Raw genomic sequence first — 21,530 nt, 5'->3', positions numbered from 1 at the left:
AGAGGACTGTTTCGGTTTGTTATTTTTGTATTGTTGTAAGTGTTCACAGTTTCGTTGATTAAACATGTTGAGCACTGGCTACGCTGCGTGTTGGTCCGATCCCTGCTACACCTTCTCTTCTCGTGAAGAGGAGGAAGGCTGCCGTTACAGGAGATATGTATACTGTAGCTGAGATACTATGTGTATGTTATGTAGTAAGCTTTTAGTAGCCCATGTGCCTCAGCCTAATAATTTTTTATATTTTCCCCTCTTAATTTTGCTTACTGTTCTGACTTGCTGGTGCACATGTAGCCTATAACCTGTTTTAGAGAAATGTAATCATTGAATATTGTAAGAGCTTTCATTGTCTGCTTATACAGTATGCCCCCTTTTTTCATCCCACAGTTCTGACTTGGTGTACAGGGATAATACTGTTCTGAATTCTGTCGCTGTACATTTCTAAAGTGCTGAACAAATAGCTATATTGACTATGGCCGTCCTAGCTCGCTCATTAATGTCCTAATCGATATTACGGATTGCCTCTTATCTGCTTGTCGTCCCCTTATGCCATAGTTTGTACATCTCAATTGTTGGTAGAAACCACATTTGTTTAAGCAAGTCAGCCATATCAGTTATGTTTTTTTTTAAAGGCAGTAAATTAAGCTGAATTAACTGTTTCGCTGTCAGACAAGGCTCCGCTGATAGCCAGGTGTAGCAGTGGTAAGGTGTTGGGACCGCTGTTAGGTCCTAACAGTTTGTGGGCACCGTTTGTCACTGTTATAGTGAAATTAATGTATTGTTTAGTGTTGTGTAGTGGCTTTGCTGGCATGCATCCCAGATTTTTGGGGGGGTTTGTCTCACCAAGATTTACATGCTAAAATTGCCACTGGAGAGGAGACAGAGTAGCAAGTGCACAGTTGTAGGTAGGCTATTTGTCATTATGGAGACAACTATGTTATTCTCCAAGCCTTTTTCCATAAAGCATATTAGCATGCTAGAAGTAGCCTATTAATTTATATGCCATTTCAGGCTACTATAGTCATTGCAAATCAATTTGTGCCGCTTGTGTAGCCTACCTGGAGCTGGCAAACTGATTTAATAAATCGTGTATAATTTCAGTTTATTGTTGTTATAGCCTTGTGTTATTATGAAATTATTAATGGCCGTGTTTAGTTAATTAAATTGGAAGTTAATTAACAAAGCTCTATCGTAATTGCCGATCATTTGTTAGTGTCACGATTGTGTGGAGAGACGGACCAAGGCGCGCATGCTCTGAGTTCCACATATTTTATTAAGTGAAACTTTGAACAAAAACAAATAAAGAAACAACAAACCGTGACAACAGAGGTGCAACATGCACTAATTCAAAACAAGATCCCACAAAACACAGTGGGGAAATGGCTGCCTAAATATGATCCCCAATCAGAGACAACGATAAACAGCTGCCTCTGATTGGGAACCATACCAGGCCAACATAAAAATAAAACAACCTAGATTACCCACCCTAGTCACACCCCGACCTAACCAACATAGAGAATAAAAGGCTCTCTATGGTCAGGGCGTGACAGTTAGAACACATTAGATTGATGGTAACAATCAGTCAGATTAGGCTACAGGTAAAAAAAATACACTGGCTGTTGTTGACTATTGTTGTAGAATATTAAGTTCATATAGCCAACACATTATTAATATTTAATTCAGTGATGGAAATTACGACCCCATCCTCAGTAGCCTAGTTCAGCAGGCTATTGGAAACACAAGCACTCCTTGCTATTCATGTTGAATAAATAAGTCTGTCAATTTGAACTAATCAAGTTGCTAAATCGTTCAGTTTACATCTTGCCTACATCTTGCCTAGGCTACTGTAAACTATCTGAAATTAGACGTAGGCCTATCAGGGGCTATAGGCTACCTCCATCTAGCTAAGCAAACCACGGCAAAGTCGAATTGCAATCATAAACCCAGCTTTTAGTCTGTAGCCTATGCCTATTGAAATGACAAGTCAATCTCTCGCAAATGGGCCATTATAACTGTTTGTAGTCTTAACATCTGGCACATAAAAAGTCACAATTGCCAGAAAATAGCCCAACATTCGTTTTTTTAAGTTCATCCAAGTGTTTCTTGCTCAGAGATTTCGAGATCCTCTGTCCAACTTTTATCGCTCAAACTCTCCTGTCGGATGTATCTATCAAAAGGGATTTCTTTACAATTATAAACTAGGTGGTTCAAGCCCTGAATGTTAATTGGCTGAAAGCCGTGGTATATCAGACGTTTGTGGTATATCAGACTGCATACCACGGGTATGACAAAACATTTATTGTTACTGTTCTAATGATGTTGGTAACCAGTTTATAATAGCAATAAGGCACCCCAAGGGTTTTTGGTATTTGCCAAAATACCACGGCTAATAGCTGTATCCCTTTGCCTCGTGCTTAAGAACAGCCATTAGCTGTGGTATATTGGCTATATACCATACCCCCTTGTGCCATATTGCTTAATCATTATTAATCATAGCAGTCACACGAGTTAAATCGACATCAATTGATGGAAAATGATCTGGCGAGTTTAATAAGGGTGAATTATCTTTTATCTTAAGACATATTCAAATTCCTTTATAATCATAGCTCTAATTATTATTTTGATGAAACCCGAATTTTGATTCTAGCATTGTTACAAGTTATGTTGATATTCCTTCTTAATTGGCTCGATAACGTTATGGGAAAGAGTTTATTGTATAAATGTGGCAAATCAGCACTTGCTGTGTAAAAAAAATTGTTGGGCTGGTATTCAGGCGTTTTGTGTAGGTTATTTGTATGAACATTCAGCTAGAAATCTAAACTGGACCTGGCAACCCTGAATATCGACCTCATTACGTTAGTCCACGATTGCGCATTGGTAATCTACCGCTGATGCAAGAAGTGTCGGCAGGTTGAAGTGAGACTGATCGGGGGATAAAAAAAACTTCCTAGATCGTTCTTGTTCTTTCGCAAACATGTCAGGAGACGAAGTAAGCTATCACTTTTTTATCATGGTGTATATACTATTATCAGTATTGGTCGGGTAGAAGAAGATAAGCCAGTAACGTTAACGTTAGTGGCGATCGTTGTTGAATGACTTTGGCCTCAGCCTACAGTACAAGCCTTTCCCACCAGTATATCAGACAGCAGACCACTCACACATGTTGAACGCTTGGCTAGTGGGCTAACTAACTAATAAAAAAATGAATCACATACTAAATTTAGTGACCAAATGTCAGCTATGCTAGGTAGCTAGCTGCAAGTCTATTCCTGTAGTTATTAAAGCTAATCATTATTTAGAATTGGGAAACTTATGTTAGCTGTGTGTGTATGTCAATGTTTGTACACATTGTACCAGAACTAGTCTTAAACTGGAAATATAATGTAACGTATCAACATACAGCCATTTTTCTTCAATCACACTGGGTCTAAGCTAATGATCATGGTCTAATTCTCCCATCAGATGATATTCGACCCCAACATGACCAAGAAGAAGAAGAAGAAAAAGAGGCCTTTCATGCTGGAAGAAGAAAGTGGAGACGGAGTGGCAGAGGACACACAGCAGGTAGAGGCCAAGGAGGTGGAACCTGACGGTGAGGAGGACAGAGGGTTCGACCTGGACGAGGACGAGGGAAGGAAGAAAGGTAGGAAGGCTCACACCAGACAAAGATCTCCAAGGTCTTTCCTCAAATTCTTTGGTCCTCTCCTTCCATCCTTCACTCACTTCCTACTCAAAATGTCCGATGGAAGTGAGGAGAGGAAACAAGGAACAGAGGAAATGTAATGTCCCAGTAGTGAATTCCTGCTCTTCTAGACCACTAATCTGTCATGACTGGAACGGAAGAGTAATGCACTAAGACCAATATCAGAAGTGTTTGTTCAAATCTTTAGAGCAATCCGACGATCTTGATGACCTGAACTTTTTCAACCAGAAGAAAAAGAAGAAGAAGCCCAAGAAAGTGTTTGATAATGACATTGAGGAGGGGATAAAGGTATGATATATACTGTGCATTCGGAAAGGATTCAGACCCCATTCTTTTTTCCACATTTTGTTTACGTTACAGCCTTACTATAAAATTGATTAAATATTATTTTTCCCTCATCAATCTACAAACAATACCCCATAATGACAAAGTGGAAACAGGTTTTAAGAAATGTTTGAATATGTATAAAATAAAATAGAAATACCTTATTTACATAAGTATTCAGACCCTTTGGTATGAGACTCGATATTGAGCTTAGGTGCATCCTGTTTCCATTGATCAACCTTGAGATGTTTCTATAACTTGGAGTCCACCTGTGGTAAATTCAATTGATTGGACATGATTTGGAAAGGCACACACCTGTCTATATAAGGTCCCACAGTTGACAGAGCATGTCAGAGCGAAAACCAAGCCATGAGGTCAAAGGAATTGTCTGGAGAGCTCCGAGACAGGATTGTGTCGAGGCACAGATCAGGGGTAGTGTACCAAAACATTTCTGCAGCATTGAAGGTCCCCAAGAACACAGTGGCCTCCATAATTCTTAAATGGAAGAAGTTTGGAACCATCAAGACTCTTCCTAGAGTTGGCCGCCCAACTAAACTTGGGCAATCGTGGGAGAAGGCCCTTGGTCAGGGAGGTGACCAAGAACCCGATGGTCACTCTGACGGAGCTCCAGAGTTCCTCTGTGGAGATGGGAGAACATTCCAGAAGAACAACCATCTCTGCAGCACTCCACCAATCAGGCTTTTATGGTAGTGGCCAGACGGAAGCCACTCCTCACAGCCCGCTTGGAGTTTGCCAAAAGGACCTAAAGGACTCAGACCATGAGAAACAAGATTTTCTGGTCTGATGAAACCAAGATTGAACTTTTTGGCCTGAATGCCAAGTGTCACGTCTGGAGGAAACCTGGCACCATCCCTACGGTGAAGCATGGAGGTGGCAGCATCATGCTGTGGGAATGTTTTTCTGCGGCAGGGACTGGGAGACTAGTCAGGATTGAGGGAAAGATTAACAGAGCAAAGTACTGAGAGATCCTTGATGAAAACCTGCTCCAGAGCGCACAGGACCTCAGACTGAGGCGAAGGTTCACCTTCCAACAAGAAAACAACCCTAAGCACACAGCCAAGACAACACAGGAGTGGATTTAGGACAAGTCTCTAAATGTCCTTGAGTGGCCCAGCCAGAGCCCGGACTTGAACCCAACGAACATCTCTGGAGAGACCTGAAAATAGCTGTGCAGCAACGCTCCCCATCCAACCTGACAGAGCTTGAGAGGATTTGCAGAGAAGAATGGGAGAAACTCCCCAAATACAGGTGTGCCAAGCTTGTAGCGTCATACGAGCCTGTAATCGCTGCCAAAGGTGCTTCAACAAACTACTGAGTAAAGGGTCTGAATACTTATGTAAATCTGATATTATTATTTAATTTTTTATACATTCCCCCCAAAAATGTAAAAAAATATTATTTTTCATTATGGGGTATTGTGTGTAGATTGATGAGGGGGGAAAAACAATTTAATCAATTTTAGAATAAGGCTGTAATGTAACAAAATGTGGAAAAAGTCAAGGGGTCTGAATACTTTCCGAATGCACTGTAATTTACGCTGTGTGTGTACCTGGAGTGGAGCCATGTCTATGGGAGCCATATTGACGTGATATTGAAGTTAACTGCCTTGTGTTTATTTCCAAAGCTTTGTTGCGCCACATTTATTTCTGAATCTCTACTTTGAGCTGAGTCTTGTCTAGGGTTGCACATTTTGGGGAATATTCAGAGGTGGAAACTTAACGGGAATATATAGGAATTAAGGGAAATATATGCAAATTAATATTAATACCATTTAAATGTAGATGTTTTTTGCATTGGATATATTTACCATATCATATGGAGACAGAAACCTAAACATTTTAACTTATCATAAGTATAAATAATTGCAAATGATTAAATCCTTCCAATAGAAAAAAATAATAATAATTTAGTTACTATTTTAACTTTAATTAAATGAGTTGACTCTTCACATGGGATGATTTCACTGAACAACAAAAGAAAGGGAATATTGAATGATCCCATCGGAATATTGAATGACCATATTGAATGGTTCCATCGCATCACCCAAAAACGTTTTCAACAAACATCTGTAAAATGATAGTCTAGAAACTAAAGATTTGGTTGTCTTCCTCTCAGGCTTCCATGTCTTCTCCCTGGACCTCCTCAATGTCCACCTCTTGAACATCAGACTCTGAGGCCTCATCTTCACTGTCACTTTCCAACCTTGTTGAGGATGGCTCGTTGTCAGGCTCAAAAAGCCTCAAATTTGCCTGGGTGGCCATCAATTTTTCAACCCTTGTATTGGTCAGCCTGTTGTGTGCTTTGGTGTGTGTGTTCTCAAACAAGGACCAGTTGCGCTCTGAGGCGGCTGATGTTGGTGGGATTTGGAGGATGATGAAGGCAACAGGGGAAAGAGCCTCAGATCCACAAAGTCCCTTCCACCAGGTGGCTGATGAGATACAGTGGCTTGCGAAAGTATTCATCCCCCTTGGCATTTTTCCTATTTTGTTGCCTTACAACCTGGAATTAAAATAGATTTTTTGGGGGGGGTTTGTATCATTTGATTTACACAACATGCCTACCACTTTGAAGATGCAAAATATTTTTTCTTGTGAAACAAACAAGAAATAAGACAAAAAAACAGAAAACTTGAGCATGCATAACTATTCACCCTCCCAAAGTCAATACTTTGTAGAGCCACCTTTTGCAGCAATTACAGCTGCAAGTCTCTTGGGGTATGTTTCTATAAACTTGGCACATCTAGCCACTGGGATTTTTGCCCATTCTTCAAGGCAAAACTGCTCCAGCTCCTTCAAGTTGGATGGGTTCTGCTGGTGTACAGCAATATTTAAGTCATACCACGGATTCTCAATTGGATTGAGGTCTGGGCTTTGACTAGGCCATTCCAAGACATTTAAATGTTTCCCCTTAAACCACTCAAGTGTTGCTTTAGCAGTCATTGTCCTACTGGAAGGTGAACCTCCATCCCAGTCTCAAATCTCTGGAAGACTGAAACAGGTTTCCCTCAAGAATTTCCCTGTATTTAGCGCCACCCATCATTCCTTCAATTCTGACCAGTTTCCCAGTTCCTGCCAATGAAAAACATCCCCACAGCATGATGCTGCCACCACCATGCTTCAATGTGGGGATGGTGTTCTCGGGGTGATGTGAGGTGTTGGGTTTGCGCCAGACATAGCGTTTTCCTTGATGGCAAAAAAGCAACATTTTGGTCTCATCTGACTAGAGTACCTTCTTCCATATGTTTGGGGAGTCTCCCACATGCCTTTTGGCGAACACCAAGCGTGTTTGCTTATTTTTTTCTTTAAGCAATAGCTTTTTTTCTGGCCACTCTTCCGTGAAGCCCCGCTCTGTGGAGTTTATAGCTTAGATTGGTCCTATGGACATATACTCTAATCTCCGCAGTGGAGCTTTGCAACTCCTTCAGGGTTATCTTTGGTCTCTTTGTTGCCTCTCTGATTTATGCCCTCCTTGCCTGGTCCGTGAGTTTTGGAGGGCGGCCCTCTCTTGGCAGGTTTGTTGTGGTGCCATATTCATTCCATTTTTTAATAATGCATTTTTTAAATTTTATTACAATTCCATTTACAGATAAATAGTTAAGCAGTAAGATAAAAAAAACTCCTTTGTAAGATAAATGTTTTAAAATGAAACATGTATGGAAACAGGTGAATTAACACTCAGTTAGCAGGCTCAAGCAAGCTAAAACCAACATGGTAGAAAAAACAAACTAGCAGAAATTGTTAACAAGTTAGAAATGATTTAAACACACTTTGCTGTAGGCTACTATTTACTAGTTAACAAAAAATAATGTATGTCATATAAAATATATTCACCCCACCCAGTATTGTAATCAAAACTTACCAGAAAGCATGTAGTCCTTGGCTCAGATAGTGTAGTAGTGTGGGCTCAATAGCATCTCATTAGTGTGCAAGATCTTGAGAATCAGCTGTACATGTGAGGGCTCAATAGCATCTCATTAGTGTGCAAGATCTTGAGAATCAGCTATACATGTGATAGAAGAGTGCACTGCACATGTGATGGAAGAATGCACTGTGCATGCAGAGGGTTGCAATTTCATTGAATTGGGGATAGTTTAACCAAAATATGCCACAAGACCTACAATTGCCTTATGTGTATCCCACAAAAAAGGTTCACTGTTATCAGCTAACTTTTTTGATGAATTTAAGCTAAATTCCCTGGCTTAACTTCCCATGGCAAATTTCCGGGAAAATTCCAGAAATTTACCTGAAAGTTTCCGACCCTTTGCAACCCTAGTCTTGTCACATCTAATTAAGTTTTGCTGACAGGTTCTCCCAATCTATTAAAAACAGGAGGTGAAAATTGAAGGAGAGCAGAGCGAGGCAGCGGAAGAGGACGACCTGGATCTTCAGTTGCCAGCAAAGAAAAAAAAGTCCAAGAAGGTTGACTTCCAGGAGGAAGGAGAGATACTTGAGAAGGACGATAGTATGGGATGGCATTTGACCTTGTAGTAATTATTCACTTAAGTGACTGACATTGTCTTGAGCGTTGTTGAGATTCTTGGGTAATGAAATGCGCTATACATATTAAATCTATTATTAATATTATTATTATTATTATTATTGAATGCTGATATCTGTCTTATACTTTCCTTTCAATGAGTGTAACTGTATCCGTTAAAACGTGATCATGTGGTGTTTTTGCTTGAGCTCCCGAGGACGATGAGGGGAAAAACAATGATGGCATCTCATTCAGCTCCCAGTCTGGTCCGGCGTGGTTAGGGACAGACAGAGACTACACATATGACGAGGTAGGCCTACTTACTTCAATTCAGTTCAGATTATTTTAAATAATATTGCAAAGGGCATTTGGTTATATTGATTCAAGGCATGCGCCAGCCTCAGGCTCTTGGTTCCTTCAATTCTAGTTGCGCCAGTTTGAGAGAGTCTGATGATCATATTGTGATGTCCTCCTCAGCTGCTGAACCGTGTCTTCAACATCATGCGGGAGAAGAACCCTGACATGGTGGCCGGAGAGAAGAGAAAGTTTGTTATGAAGCCTCCTCAGGTGGTCCGAGTGGGCACCAAGAAGACCTCGTTTGTCAACTTCACTGATATCTGTAAACTGTGAGTCAAACATGTCTACTTCATACATTCTACAGACTTTAGGGACTTGAGTTTCTACATCCTACAGGAGAGCTACAGTATATGATGATTGAAGTGTGGTAGTGTTTCTTAGTTACGGTAGTGTTGCTTAGTAGTACATTTGACTGTGCATTTAACTGTCATTTATTCTCTGTAGGTTGCATCGTCAGCCAAAACATCTTCTGGCATTTTTGTTGGCTGAGCTGGGGACAAGGTAAAGTGGCCTAGTATTATTGTTATTGCAGATTTCGCAGTAGAATTCTTAATATCCAGACATCTGTTATTAAGTCCTGTTTTTATGAATGACTATTACATTTATTTTCTTTGCAGTGGCTCCATAGATGGAAATAATCAGCTTGTGATCAAAGGAAGATTTCAACAGAAACAGATTGAAAATGTCTTGAGAAGATATATTAGTAAGTAGGAATATACAGGAGTCCATATTACATTGGTATATTGGTGACCTAGAGCAAAATATGTAAAGAATAGTTGTAGAGGCATATAATTTAGTTATCCTTCACTTGTAGCTACTATAGACATATTTGCGTGCCTCATCTTGGCTTTGTGTTTGACTTGCAGAAGAATATGTGACGTGTCACACGTGTCGCTCCCCTGACACCATCCTACAAAAGGACACCCGTCTCTACTTCCTCCAGTGTGAGACCTGCCACTCACGCTGCTCCGTGGCCAGCATCAAGACTGGCTTCCAGGCTGTCACGGGCAAGAGGGCACAGCTTCGTGCCAAAGCCAACTAAGGCCAACCCAACCCTGGCTTCTCCCTCTCTGACCCCCCGAGCTTTGGATGCCCTTGATAACTGGACTTTTGTTTGGAGTCTAAGAGGGTTTGTTGTTGTCGCTGCATTATATGCCCAGGGTGTGAGAGAAAAAAGCTACAAGCTCTGAGGCTCGAAGGTCTTGCATAGGTTTTGCAGGCAAACCCCCAGTTTTCTGTTTTCTCAGCTGTGGCAGATTCTTTTAGAGCTTCTCTATTCCCTCCAAGTGAGTCTTCTTCCCACATTTCTTCAATCGTATGTAGCCCACATATCGGATCATAAAGACAAAGCTGTTATGACAAAGTAATTGATATTGGCTTTCCTTTGGTTGAAGCATAGTGGTGTGTAAACAAACATTTTAAAGATGCATTCCAAGAGCTAGGTTTCAGTATCATGTATGTACCCTTTTGCACTGCCGAGCCATACTGTACGGGCCTGGTTACGCATCCACCATAGCTGCATGAACTGTGCTTGCTTCAAGCCAGTAGAGTTTCAGCAGGATATTGTGAAAGGGTTATGGAGAGTCCGTTTTTCAGCTTGTATACCCTCCTCTACTACTTTTACAGGCTTATCTGAGATCTGAATGCTGTCATAGCAGACTGTCAGTGGGTGGAAATAGCTGGGTGTCCTCTAGTAAGAGTACATTAATTACTTTCAAACTGAGACTACAGAATATGTGGGACAAACGACAATGACATCTATTTATTGTGTGTGTGTGTGTGTGTGTGTGTGTGTGTGTGTGTGTGTGTGTGCGCTTTTATGGCAATTACAAGATTTTAACTTTGACTTCCGTTCCTCTACACTTAGGAAACACATTCTTCTGCGTGGTCACCTGGTATTAAGAAGGTTGTTGATTTCAAATAGCCAACAAGAATCTTACAAGGTATTCACATGGTATCAAAGATACTCCGGATTTGTTCAGAAAGCATATACAAAGTCTCTTTCAAATTGTTTTAAACTTGATTTTTACGAAAATAAAATATTTAACATTCTCCCATCACTTTTATTTAAGACAGTTTGTTGTCGGTTGCCTTATTGATTTCTTGACACCCAGAGAAATGTTTATACTGCAACTTATCATTGAAAGGGAGCAAAACTTGTTTTTATATGAAAACGGGTGGAATTAGAACAAATTCATTCTAGGTAATCATAGGATTTAGATCAAAATACGTTTTACATGTAAAAAAAAAAATTCATTGTGAGATGTGATTATCTGAACAGCGCGACTGCAATGAAGACTACCTGGAACGCAACCTAAATTGCCGACGCATGTGCAGTGAATGCACTTCCTATTCTGCTCACCGCGCTGCGTTTTCTTTAACCAAGCTTATTTTCAACGTAAAAAAAAAGGTGAACAAACTCGATATGTACACATTTGAAACTACTGCATTTCCCTGCGATAAAAGTAAGCTGTTTAGTATCACAGTGGCGCTTGATATGAGGCTTAGGTGCAGATGTATTGCTAGCTAAGTGAACAACATGATGGTTTGTGAGCAACCTCCATTCATTTAGCTAGCCACTGAAGTCCAATAGCTAACTGTCCTCTTTCATTATTATAATTTATGCATACTATCACTAATGCATGTAAAGGTTAATCGAATAACTTCAGATTATTGTAATGCTGTTTATTGTGTACCATTTCATATTAGTAACCGCGTGTTGGCTCAAGACAATCCGACGTCATGAGCTTGTTTGGGGCCAGCACTGGGTTTGGCGCAGGGGGATTCGGGGCGGCAACCACGGACACACACAACCCAATGAAGGTAACTAGTTAAGAAATAGCATTCCCTTTCAGTAACCTGCTTAATGATCAATCTATTTGACTATTAGAAATTGTTCTGAGAGGTATAACTCAATTTGAATGATGTGTGATCTCATATAGGATGTGGAAGTAACATCACCCCCAGATGACAGCATCAGTTGCTTGGCGTTTAGTCCCCCTGCCATGCCAGGGAACTTCTTGATAGGGGGGTCCTGGGCCAATGACGTGAGTCAAGTCATTAAGTTCCCCTTGAAGTGTTCACTTCAGACTTATGCCTTTTTGTTATGAGTCTAAAACCATTCACTTCGTAACACATGACTGTTTTCTTAAATGTTTCCAGGTGAGGTGTTGGGAGGTACAGGACAATGGGCAGACAGTCCCCAAAGCCCAGCAGATGCACACAGGTCCAGTCCTTGATGTCTGCTGGAGCGAAGTAGGCCCTATCACATCACATATCTTTACGAACCATATGAGGTCTTTGAATGAAACTTTACTTATTCGTTCCCATGCTCTCTCAGGATGGAAGCAAGGTTTTCACTGCATCTTGTGATAAGACTGCCAAAATGTGGGATCTCAACAGCAACCAGGCAATACAGATCGCACAGGTAAATATTTCAGGCTATGAACACTGTTTTAAGTGTTATTTTTCAATTGGTTGTTTCATCACCTCTTTGTGCAACTGAGGGGAATTGCTTCCCCTGACTACATTATGAGAAGTTATGTTGAACCTAGATCAGATTAGAAGTGGTATTGATTTGTGTTTCCTCTTAGCATGATGCTCCTATCAGAACAGTCCACTGGATCAAAGCCCCCAACTACAACTGCATCATGACAGGCAGCTGGGACAAAACTCTGAAGGTAAGAAAATGTATTGTGATTTGAAACAATCCTTGTTCCAAAATGACTATCTATTTTATATCATAGTTATTATGTAGTGATACAGGGCCTAAAATTAACAGTCCTTTATCCCAGTGGCAGTAAGGCTCCTGAATGACGGTAAGGCCTACAGTTGACATTGATGTTGACGTTGTACTGATGTGTATATTGTGTACAGTTCAATCATTATGAAACATGAATTGCACTTTTTCTATTCACATTGTACTTATTGTCTGTATTTATGTCCATTGTATGCTTTATGATATGTTTTAAAGTACACAGTGCCACAAACAAAATGTCCCTGTGGGGATAATAATGTAATTATCTTACTCACTATAATGGTTAATTTGCTCACCTGTGTTTTGATTTGCTCTTGTAGTTCTGGGACACCCGTTCGCCCAACCCAATGATGTCCCTGCAGCTGCCGGAGAGGTGCTACTGTGCAGATGTGGTGAGGACCTTGTGCTAAAGCTCCAGTGATTTAATATTCTTTAAGTGGTTTTCCATAATAACTCTGAATAGCGAGGACCGACTAGTGATTTTGAATTGTGTTCAGCAGTTAAATGTTCAAAACATTTTAGATAAAATTCTGCTGTGTCCTGGTTTTATACGCCATGTGTTGTCTGCTGATTGGTGAGCTGGCTGCTGTTGTTTCCAGGTGTATCCCATGGCAGTGGTAGCATCGGCAGAGCGAGGCTTGATTGTATATCAGCTTGAGAACCAGCCGTCCGAGTTCAGGAGGATAGACTCACCACTCAAACACCAGGTGACTGGTTTCACATACCAGGTGACTTACAGGTCTCCCTAAAATAAGTCTTCCTGGATAAATCAAGGTTAAATAAAAAAAGACCAATACATTTACAGGACTGTCTACTATACACTTTTTCTGCCTCGCACATATTACACTCACCTTTTCACAGTGTGCAGTTTCCATTGATTATCAGTTATTATTGAGTAGTTAATGCCTGTGATGTACACCCTAACACCACCTCTTCTGTCGCCCTGTATCAGCACCGCTGCATAGCCATCTTTAAGGACAAACAGAACAAGCCTGCTGGATTTGCTCTTGGGAGCATTGAAGGGCGGGTCGCCATTCACTACATCAACCCTCCTAACCCGTGAGTGCCACAAAACGTGCTTTTCCTTACAAACTGTGAGAAAGACCTTAGCTATCACCCAGGGCACCGTACTCGCCACACTGTGTTTTTGTGTTGTAGAGCCAAGGATAACTTCACCTTCAAGTGCCACAGGTCGAATGGAACCAACACAGCCACACCACAAGATATCTATGCTGTGAGTGCAGCTTGTGCTCTCCACCCTGCTTTCATATTAGTTTGGCTACAGTCAGTAGGAAGCGAAAGATGTTGGGGTGTTTTTTAATGCAAAAAGCTTGCTGTTTCTGATCAAACAGGTGAATGCCATCTCCTTCCACCCTGTCCACGGTACACTTGCGACTGTTGGGTCTGACGGTCGCTTTAGCTTCTGGGATAAAGACGCCCGTACCAAGCTGAAGACCTCGGAGCAGCTGGACCAGCCAATCACAGCTTGCTCGTTCAACAACAACGGCAACATCTTTGCCTACGCCTCTAGCTATGACTGGTCAAAGGTAACATTTCGTCTCGTACCTCATGTTATGATTGGTTGATTTTAAGACTCATTCTATTCCTTTAAAATGGCCAGGCATTATTTTGAATAAGTTCAATTGATACATTTTGTGTTAAACCTCAGGGGCATGAGTACTACAACCCTCAGAAAAAGAACTACATCTTTCTGCGTAATGCTACTGAGGAGCTGAAACCTCGGAATAAGAAATGGTGAGTCAGACTGCCTGTGATTTTCAACACATCAATCGCCTTTGGGCACCTCTATGGTGACCTTTACAAGACATTCTATGCTTAAGAAATCTAGAACCACATGTGTATTGGCGGACAAGGAAAGACTTGAAAGCAACAGACTTAATGACTTTTTGTACATTTCCTCATGTCTCTAGATCTGTCCTGTCTATCCTGTTGTTTGCAAAATGGAGGTTTGTCAAAGGCACACGTCATGCCTGCACGACTCTGTTCCTATCCTGTGCCAACACCAGTGGTGGAGCTGCTGCTTGCAAAAAGACCAATCACTGGAGGTCTTTCATCTACTTGGCATTGGCCTGGCTCTCTGTCCCAGCCACATGCATCCAAATAGGGGTTGGAGAGTGAGGAGATGATATTGTTTTGTAATATCTGATATTTTATTTTCTATTGTCAGTAGCTAGGTTTCCATCGAATTGGTGACAGATTTTTCATGTGAATATTCTTAAATCTGCTAAAACAAAATCTGAAAACAATATGTGCATTTTTCCACCAGAGATGTTTCCATCCAATTGATTGGTTGTGGGTAGAAAGAAGGCTGTGATGACATAGTGCACATACAAATAACTTTTGTCGTTAAATTCCCATGTACTAAATAAAAATTACAAATTAAATGGGTTTCCATCAAATTTTCAACTCTTTATGGTTTTGTCACAAAAATGTTTGTTATATAGCGAATGTGGCCCTAGGCACGTGCGCTCCAGCTAACAGCTCACAGATACAGTGTGGGTTTAGCCTACTACATAATAAGATTATTATGGTCAAAAGAGCAAGATTATTTGTATTTATCAAACGGCAGCCAAGCATAGATCATGTCACCTCATAAGACCCTCAACATTTATTGGAAAGTAGCATCAAAGCTCATCACCGTGCACAGCCCCGCCCTGTGAAGTTTATCATAACTTATTTCATCGCATGACTCCAAGTTTACTTAGATATGATGGTTATTATATCAAAATTTGCGCATAAAGCATTTCCACCGCCATTACTCGCATAATTACGTTTACAAACAAAATATTCCACGTCTAGCATATTGTTTTGTTGACATTTTAAAAGTTTACCGACAAAGTTGCTTTTCCATCAGGCCTGTCATTAAATGTTTTATCCAACGTACTTTACTCACATATCAAGGTTGGATGGAAACCTGGTAACTGATACCATGATTGCATGGTAATGTTTTTTTCTGCTCTGTTACATTGTTGTACAATTTAATGACATTGAAGAATTAAATAAATTAGTAAATAAAGAAAAGTTAAACTGTTCTGTCCGACTGGTTTTTGCAACACATTTTTTCATGCTCATCTATTTTACACTTGCACATACCCAGTGCAATGGGGCACAATGTTTAGAACACTAAGCAGGAATGCATAGAACCAGGGTTGGGTAAGTTACTTTTTAAATGTAATCTGTTGTCGTTACTACTTACCTGTCCAAAATTGTAATCAGTAACTTAACTTGTGGATTACCCAAATTTAGTAACAATCTGGTTACTTTTAGATTACTTTCCCCTTAAGAGGTATTAGAAGAAGACAAAAATGTATGTTACCAATTGAACGACATCTACTGCAGGATAAATCAATGTTAAAGTTTACATAGCTGGCAATATATGGATGTTACATTTTACTTTATGGGTTGGTTATGTAGGCCTCTAACCAATCACCTTCTACTACATACAATAATACAATTAAGTTATAAATTATATCTTTACATTAAAAACCAGTCTATCAGAATTCCAGTCATTCCAATAAATGTTACACCCCTTGATCTTCAAGAATAGGACTTGGAAATATGGAAGTATAGATTAGACAAATTGTTTTACCTGAGCATTACCCAAAAACGAAGGACTTATTAGCCAGCCCTACTCTGTTGTCTAGGATTTTGTAGTCATGGAGGACTGATTGGGCTCATTGATTCGAGTTGAAAAATAAATGCTGCGCTCTTGGAATGGCATGCTTTGAGCACTACTGATAATTGCTATTTACTACTGAAAAATGAATGCCATATGCTGCATTTGCTATAGGCCTATTGTTTACTTTTTGTTGGTGACACTGATATCTTGATAATATGCAGCTGTTTAAAGGGCAAATCCACAGATGAAACAGTAACAAAACGGACACCCCGCCTCTGTTTTGGTAAAAAGCTGAGGGATGGGCCTGGAGAAATGCAACCACTTTCAGATGAATAGACAGAGCTGTGGATGCCAGGACTGACCCTCCATGATATAAAAATTATTGATTTAAACATGTTATGAGGCTATACAGTGTCGTTTACATTTACAATGTTTACAAACATTGGACAAAAACAAGCTTATATTTTGAGTTCTTATGGAGTCTGACAGTTGTACTAAGCTCATGAGGCATTTATAAGTTATATTATTTAAGAAACAATGGATACAGTGGCAAGAAAACTTTGGAATTACCTGAATTTCTGCATAAATTTTGATAATAAAATTTGATCTGATCTTGATCTAAGTCACAACAATGGACAAACGCAGTGTGCTTGAACTAATAACACACACATTATTGTATCTTTCTTGTCTATATTGAATACATCATTTAAACACAGTGTAAGTTGGAAAAAGTATGTGAACCCCTAGGCTGACTTCTCCAAAAGCTAATTGGAGTCAGGAGTCAGCTAACCTGGGGCCTGTTGCACAAAAGTAGAATTAAGACATCCGGGATAAATGACTCAGCTGAGCTCAATGAAGCCAAAACATGTGCGTCCAGGCTTAATTGGTTGCACAAAGACCAAGCCAGGATGAGCAGACACGGATTCATTAAGCCAGGTGAAACCAATCCTGGATAGGTGCGCGCTCACGGCTCACTCAAATAGACCCCGCCACAGATCACAGATTAACTGATTTACCATGGCAACTAGAGCCGCGTACTTTTCCCCGTCGGAAGCACAAATCCTCATGGAGGCATACGAGGAGGTAAAAGATATAATTAAGAAGAAAGGCAACACCGCCACAGTGATAAAGCAAAGAGAAAAAGCGTGGCAAAGTATTGCAGACCGCCTGAATGCGTAAGTAGTGCACAATTACACACTCACCGCTCCGCTGAAACATCACAATTACAATTCAAATATTTAATTCACATCTCCAAAAATGCAGTTGTACTGTAATTATGAAACGGTTAAATTTTTAATTGAAATGCACTGCAGATATGAGTGAAATTGTGTAAAGTAACTCCATCACACTGTATAAAGCTATGATAAATCTTTTGATATTTTTACTGAAAACAAGACAAAAATACCAAGTAATTTTTTGCAGTGTGACTCCATTAAATGTGTGTGTGTGTGTGTGTGTGTGTGTGTGTAGATTAAACATGAACGGGCCAAAACGGACATGGCAGCAGGTCAAAATCAAATACAAGAACATTCTGCAGAATGGTATGGTCCCTGACTAATATTTAACAAAGCACAAGCATATATTGTACCCAGAAGGTGCCTGCTCACACATTGTCTGTACTGTTTTAGCAGTGAAAAAGAATACCCACAGACAAGGCACGGGTGGTGGGTCACCAAAGGCTGACCTTACCCCAGCAGAGGACATGGCCTTGGAGCTAAATAAAGGCAGGCCCGTCTTAGAGGGGATCCCTGGGGGGAAAGAGACGAGCATAGGTTCCTCCCAAGATGCCACCCGCTTCATTCAAGGTATGTCCTTCCATCTCTACATGGGATACAACCACATTCATATTGAATCAATTTGGACTGTCTGACTTTGGTTTACCTATTGCCTTGCAGTGTCTGGCAGCACTGTGTTCCTGTTAGAGCCACCAGCACAAGCACCAGACGATGCTGATCCAGTGAGTACTCCATCAAAGGCATACTGTAGGCCTGGCATGTCTTGTCTACTAGCTTCAATATGAATCCGATTAAATGTGATAGGGTGAAGGCCCCAGTGCAGCAGCAACAGCACATGATGGAGACGATGATGAGGAGGAGACCATCTCTCTGGATTCCAGAAGGCATGAGGTATCATGTTAAGACTGTGAAAGTACTATTTACTCTACAATGGTGAGGAGTCCTCATCAAAATCAAAAAATCTAATTTCTTTTACAGGACCCAGATGCTATACAGTGGGAAAACCAGCCTGGCAACATAGTGCGTATTAATAAAAGGACACCACATCCTGCCAAATTCCAGCTGCGCTAATTGTATTGTGTTCACAGAGCTCACAAGCTATCAGAAAGTTGTATGGCAACCACCTCCGGCGCCAAATAGAACTGGCAGACATAGACATTCAGTACAAGAAGAAAAAGATGGAAAATCTTGCACTGGAGTCCGAAATAAAAAAGAGGACAATTAGGAAACTGGACCTTGAAATAAAAAAACTTGAGAGGGAGGTGAGATATGCCTTCAATGTACACTGTATGCTAACTGTAACACAAATGTATTAATCATTATTTTTCTTTCCTCCCCCAGCTCCAAGAAGATGACACAGCTCAAAATAAAAATTAGGTATATTCTCGTAAAGTCAAGTGAGCCATGACATATGAGCTCTTATTGTGAGCACACAGGACGGTGGCATCTTTCTAAGGTTTTTTTTATTTTCCCAGCAATCAGTACAACCAAGTCATCGTTATAAGGCATCGCCCTCTTTTGCCCACCCCCCCAGCACCAGGTGTGGCCACTAGCCTATATGAAGGCCCAAAATTGTGTGTTCCTTTCTGCTCTGACAATGGCATGCCGATTCGTGCAAGATGTGGTGGATGAAGAAGCACTTGTGCTGAGGAGAGCCTTCAGGCGAGAAAGGGTCTTCAGGGACCGGTTGGACCCACTGGCCTTCCCTGATGACCATCTATATGAAAGATACAGGTTTTCTGCAGATGGCATCAGGTATCTATGCAGACTACTGGGTCCCAGGATTAAGCACCGCACTGCACGGAGCCATGCACTGAGTGTGGAGCAAATGGTTTGTGTGGCCTTGCGCTTTTTTGCTAGTGGAGCCTTCCTGTACTCAGTGGGGGATGCAGAACAGCTGAACAAGGCCACAATTTGCCGCACAATAAGGAGTGTGTGTCTGGCTATCAAAGCATTAGCAGATGTCTTCATCTCCTTCCCTGGCCACAGAAGACTCTGTGACATCAAAGAGGAGTTCTATAGGATTGCAGGTAAGAGGATCTACAAATTACAGGACAACTGTTAACACATAGTAGGATACTCATTACTTTGTGTGACAGGTTTCCCCAATGTCATTGGTGCAGTGGACTGCACACACATAAGGATAAAAGCCCCCTCAGGTGCCCATGAGGCCGATTTTGTGAATAGGAAATCCTTTCACAGCATTAATGTTCAGGTGAACATAACTTTTTGATATTGTCCATTGACGAACACTCTGCATTGCCAGTGATGTGCATTGATTGGTGTAATATTCCTCATCTTATGATTTCAGATGGTCTGCAATGCTGACTGTGTGATCAGCAATGTTGTGGCAAAATGGCCTGGCTCAGTCCATGACTCCAGAATCTTTCGGGCCTCTGAAATCTATCAGTGCCTATCACAAGGTAAGCCACACAACCCCTATTTATAACCATCATGGCTGTGTCAAGAATATCACTGTGTTTATGAGGTAGTAATGATGAGATTTTGTGTTGACAGGTGAATTCTCTGGTGTGTTGCTGGGAGACAGGGGGTATGGCTGCCAGCCTTTTCTCCTGACACCTTTCACAGACCCCCAGGAAGCACAGCAGGCCTACAACCATGCCCATGCCAGGACCAGGGCCAGAGTTGAAATGACCTTTGGCCTCCTGAAGGCACGCTTTCACTGCCTTCACAAATTAAGGGTCAGCCCTGTTAGGGCATGTGATATTACTGTGGCTTGTGCTGTCCTCCACAATGTGGCCTGCCTGAGGAAGGAGAGGGCCCCCAGAGTGCCACCAGCCATGGACTGGGACAATCCGGCAATCTTCCCTGATGACGACAGTGGTCGGCTGCTGAGGGACCAATATGTGTTGAATTATTTTAGTTAGTATGTGTGCTTTCAATTTTGGTTAAATATGTCCTGCGGTGGCAGAGGAATTTGGGTTTTTTTGGGTTCGTTTTTTGACGAATTTGGCCTCTTATGATGTTTGTGCGGTATACTGTGTGTAATACAAGGCTGCAGGGAGGCTACTGCATCCATTCATTTGTCTGTTCAGTTGATGTGTATGGATTTGTCCTGCATTTATTTTAGTGTGCAGACATGCAGGGTGTGTTATATACAGACCTTTGAATGTGTATGTATCATTTTGTATAATATGCTTGGATTCTGTGCTTTCCATCTTGTAGAGTCACTGTGACTTCAGTTTTGAAAGGAGCTGATGGTTTACCTGCTTTGTTTTGTCCTTATTCAATAAAGGAACATAATGTTACACATTGTTTTTATATTCATATGGAATGTGTATTTGTTTATATGACAGAGTACTAGGGCCACACTGAAGAAAAAGGATAAAGTCATAAATTTATGAGGCTGGTTCTTTCTGCAGAAAAGCTACATTGTTTTTACAGTTTTGATACTTATGACAATGTGATACTTAATATTCTGGCACATCAGCATGTCTTTGTTTATGAAACCATACTGAAGTACAATTTCACGAAATGCCCCACATCTGTCATTTTAACAACTGTCCTCCTTTAAAACAACTGGTTACAATATTATGACTTGTGTTTTTTCCCCCTCTGTGGCGCTAATATTCTATCATTTTATATATAGCCTTATAGTCTATGGGAAACTGTAAATTATCTAATGATAGCAACATCATCTAAAAATCATTTTTTATCCAAAATCATTGAAATTAATGATCACAAACGTTTAAATAATAACAGTGGGTCTAGTTATATGTGATAACAATGTATAGTGAGCAGTGAAATAACTATTGGTTTCCATTTGTGGTGACTGCTGACTGACATTAGGGATGAGATTAAATAGATCCTGGAATTTAGCCTGGTCTGGAGCAGGCTAGCTCCACAGAATAAATCTCCATGGTAATTTATACCATAACATATCCTCCTGCCCCCTATCCATCTTTAGTGCAACCGGATTACGGATCAATTGAGCCAGGATCACCAAGATATCCTGGCTTAATCCCTTATCCTAGTTTTGTGCAACAGGCCCCTGGAGTC

The 21,530-nt window shown here is 40.8% G+C and overlaps 3 protein-coding genes across 12 annotated transcripts; all 3 read left to right on the top strand.

Moving 5' to 3' along the window:
* Positions 1 to 2,816: 2,816 nt before the first annotated feature.
* On the top strand, positions 2,817 to 10,930 carry LOC139557081 (eukaryotic translation initiation factor 2 subunit 2-like). Its single transcript, XM_071371436.1, has 9 exons — positions 2,817 to 2,986; positions 3,460 to 3,640; positions 3,888 to 3,988; positions 8,374 to 8,506; positions 8,731 to 8,831; positions 8,999 to 9,147; positions 9,323 to 9,379; positions 9,496 to 9,581; positions 9,745 to 10,930. The coding sequence occupies exons 1-9, from the start codon at positions 2,972 to 2,974 to the stop codon at positions 9,918 to 9,920; spliced, it is 999 nt and encodes a 332-aa protein (XP_071227537.1). The 5' UTR covers positions 2,817 to 2,971; the 3' UTR covers positions 9,921 to 10,930.
* Positions 10,931 to 11,151: 221 nt separating this feature from the next.
* LOC139557080 (mRNA export factor) lies at positions 11,152 to 15,687 on the top strand. Of its 7 annotated transcripts, none has more exons than XM_071371432.1 (13): positions 11,152 to 11,288; positions 11,588 to 11,701; positions 11,821 to 11,925; positions 12,041 to 12,133; positions 12,219 to 12,305; positions 12,472 to 12,558; positions 12,956 to 13,027; positions 13,235 to 13,342; positions 13,588 to 13,694; positions 13,794 to 13,869; positions 13,988 to 14,182; positions 14,305 to 14,390; positions 14,567 to 15,687. In XM_071371432.1, coding segments are annotated over exons 2-13 (1,098 nt in total). In that variant the 5' UTR covers positions 11,152 to 11,288; positions 11,588 to 11,620; the 3' UTR covers positions 14,568 to 15,687. The 7 variants fall into 7 exon arrangements, with proteins under 7 accessions (XP_071227533.1, XP_071227529.1, XP_071227532.1 ...); XM_071371428.1 differs by having other exon boundaries at positions 13,235 to 13,363; XM_071371429.1 differs by having other exon boundaries at positions 11,247 to 11,343; positions 13,235 to 13,363.
* Positions 15,688 to 17,057: 1,370 nt separating this feature from the next.
* Positions 17,058 to 20,779, top strand: LOC139557079 (putative nuclease HARBI1). 4 transcript variants are annotated; one of them, XR_011671334.1, is made up of 9 exons: positions 17,058 to 17,816; positions 17,904 to 18,080; positions 18,171 to 18,232; positions 18,315 to 18,401; positions 18,489 to 18,772; positions 18,852 to 18,887; positions 18,986 to 19,725; positions 19,822 to 19,933; positions 20,028 to 20,779. XR_011671334.1 is itself a non-coding variant. In XM_071371426.1 (9 exons), the coding sequence occupies exons 7-9, from the start codon at positions 19,472 to 19,474 to the stop codon at positions 20,396 to 20,398; spliced, it is 552 nt and encodes a 183-aa protein (XP_071227527.1). In that variant the 5' UTR covers positions 17,058 to 17,816; positions 17,904 to 18,080; positions 18,171 to 18,232; positions 18,315 to 18,401; positions 18,489 to 18,772; positions 18,852 to 18,887; positions 18,986 to 19,471; the 3' UTR covers positions 20,399 to 20,779. The 4 variants fall into 4 exon arrangements, 2 of the variants coding, with proteins under 2 accessions (XP_071227527.1, XP_071227528.1); XM_071371426.1 differs by having other exon boundaries at positions 18,986 to 19,540; XM_071371427.1 differs by having other exon boundaries at positions 18,315 to 18,772; positions 18,986 to 19,540.
* The last annotated feature ends 751 nt before the right edge of the window (positions 20,780 to 21,530 follow it).

Source organism: Salvelinus alpinus, chromosome 28 (assembly GCF_045679555.1).
Source record: "Salvelinus alpinus chromosome 28, SLU_Salpinus.1, whole genome shotgun sequence".
Lineage (NCBI taxonomy): Eukaryota > Metazoa > Chordata > Actinopteri > Salmoniformes > Salmonidae > Salvelinus > Salvelinus alpinus.
Note: the sequence above shows the minus strand (reverse complement) of the source record. Positions and strands in the feature narration are given on the sequence as shown.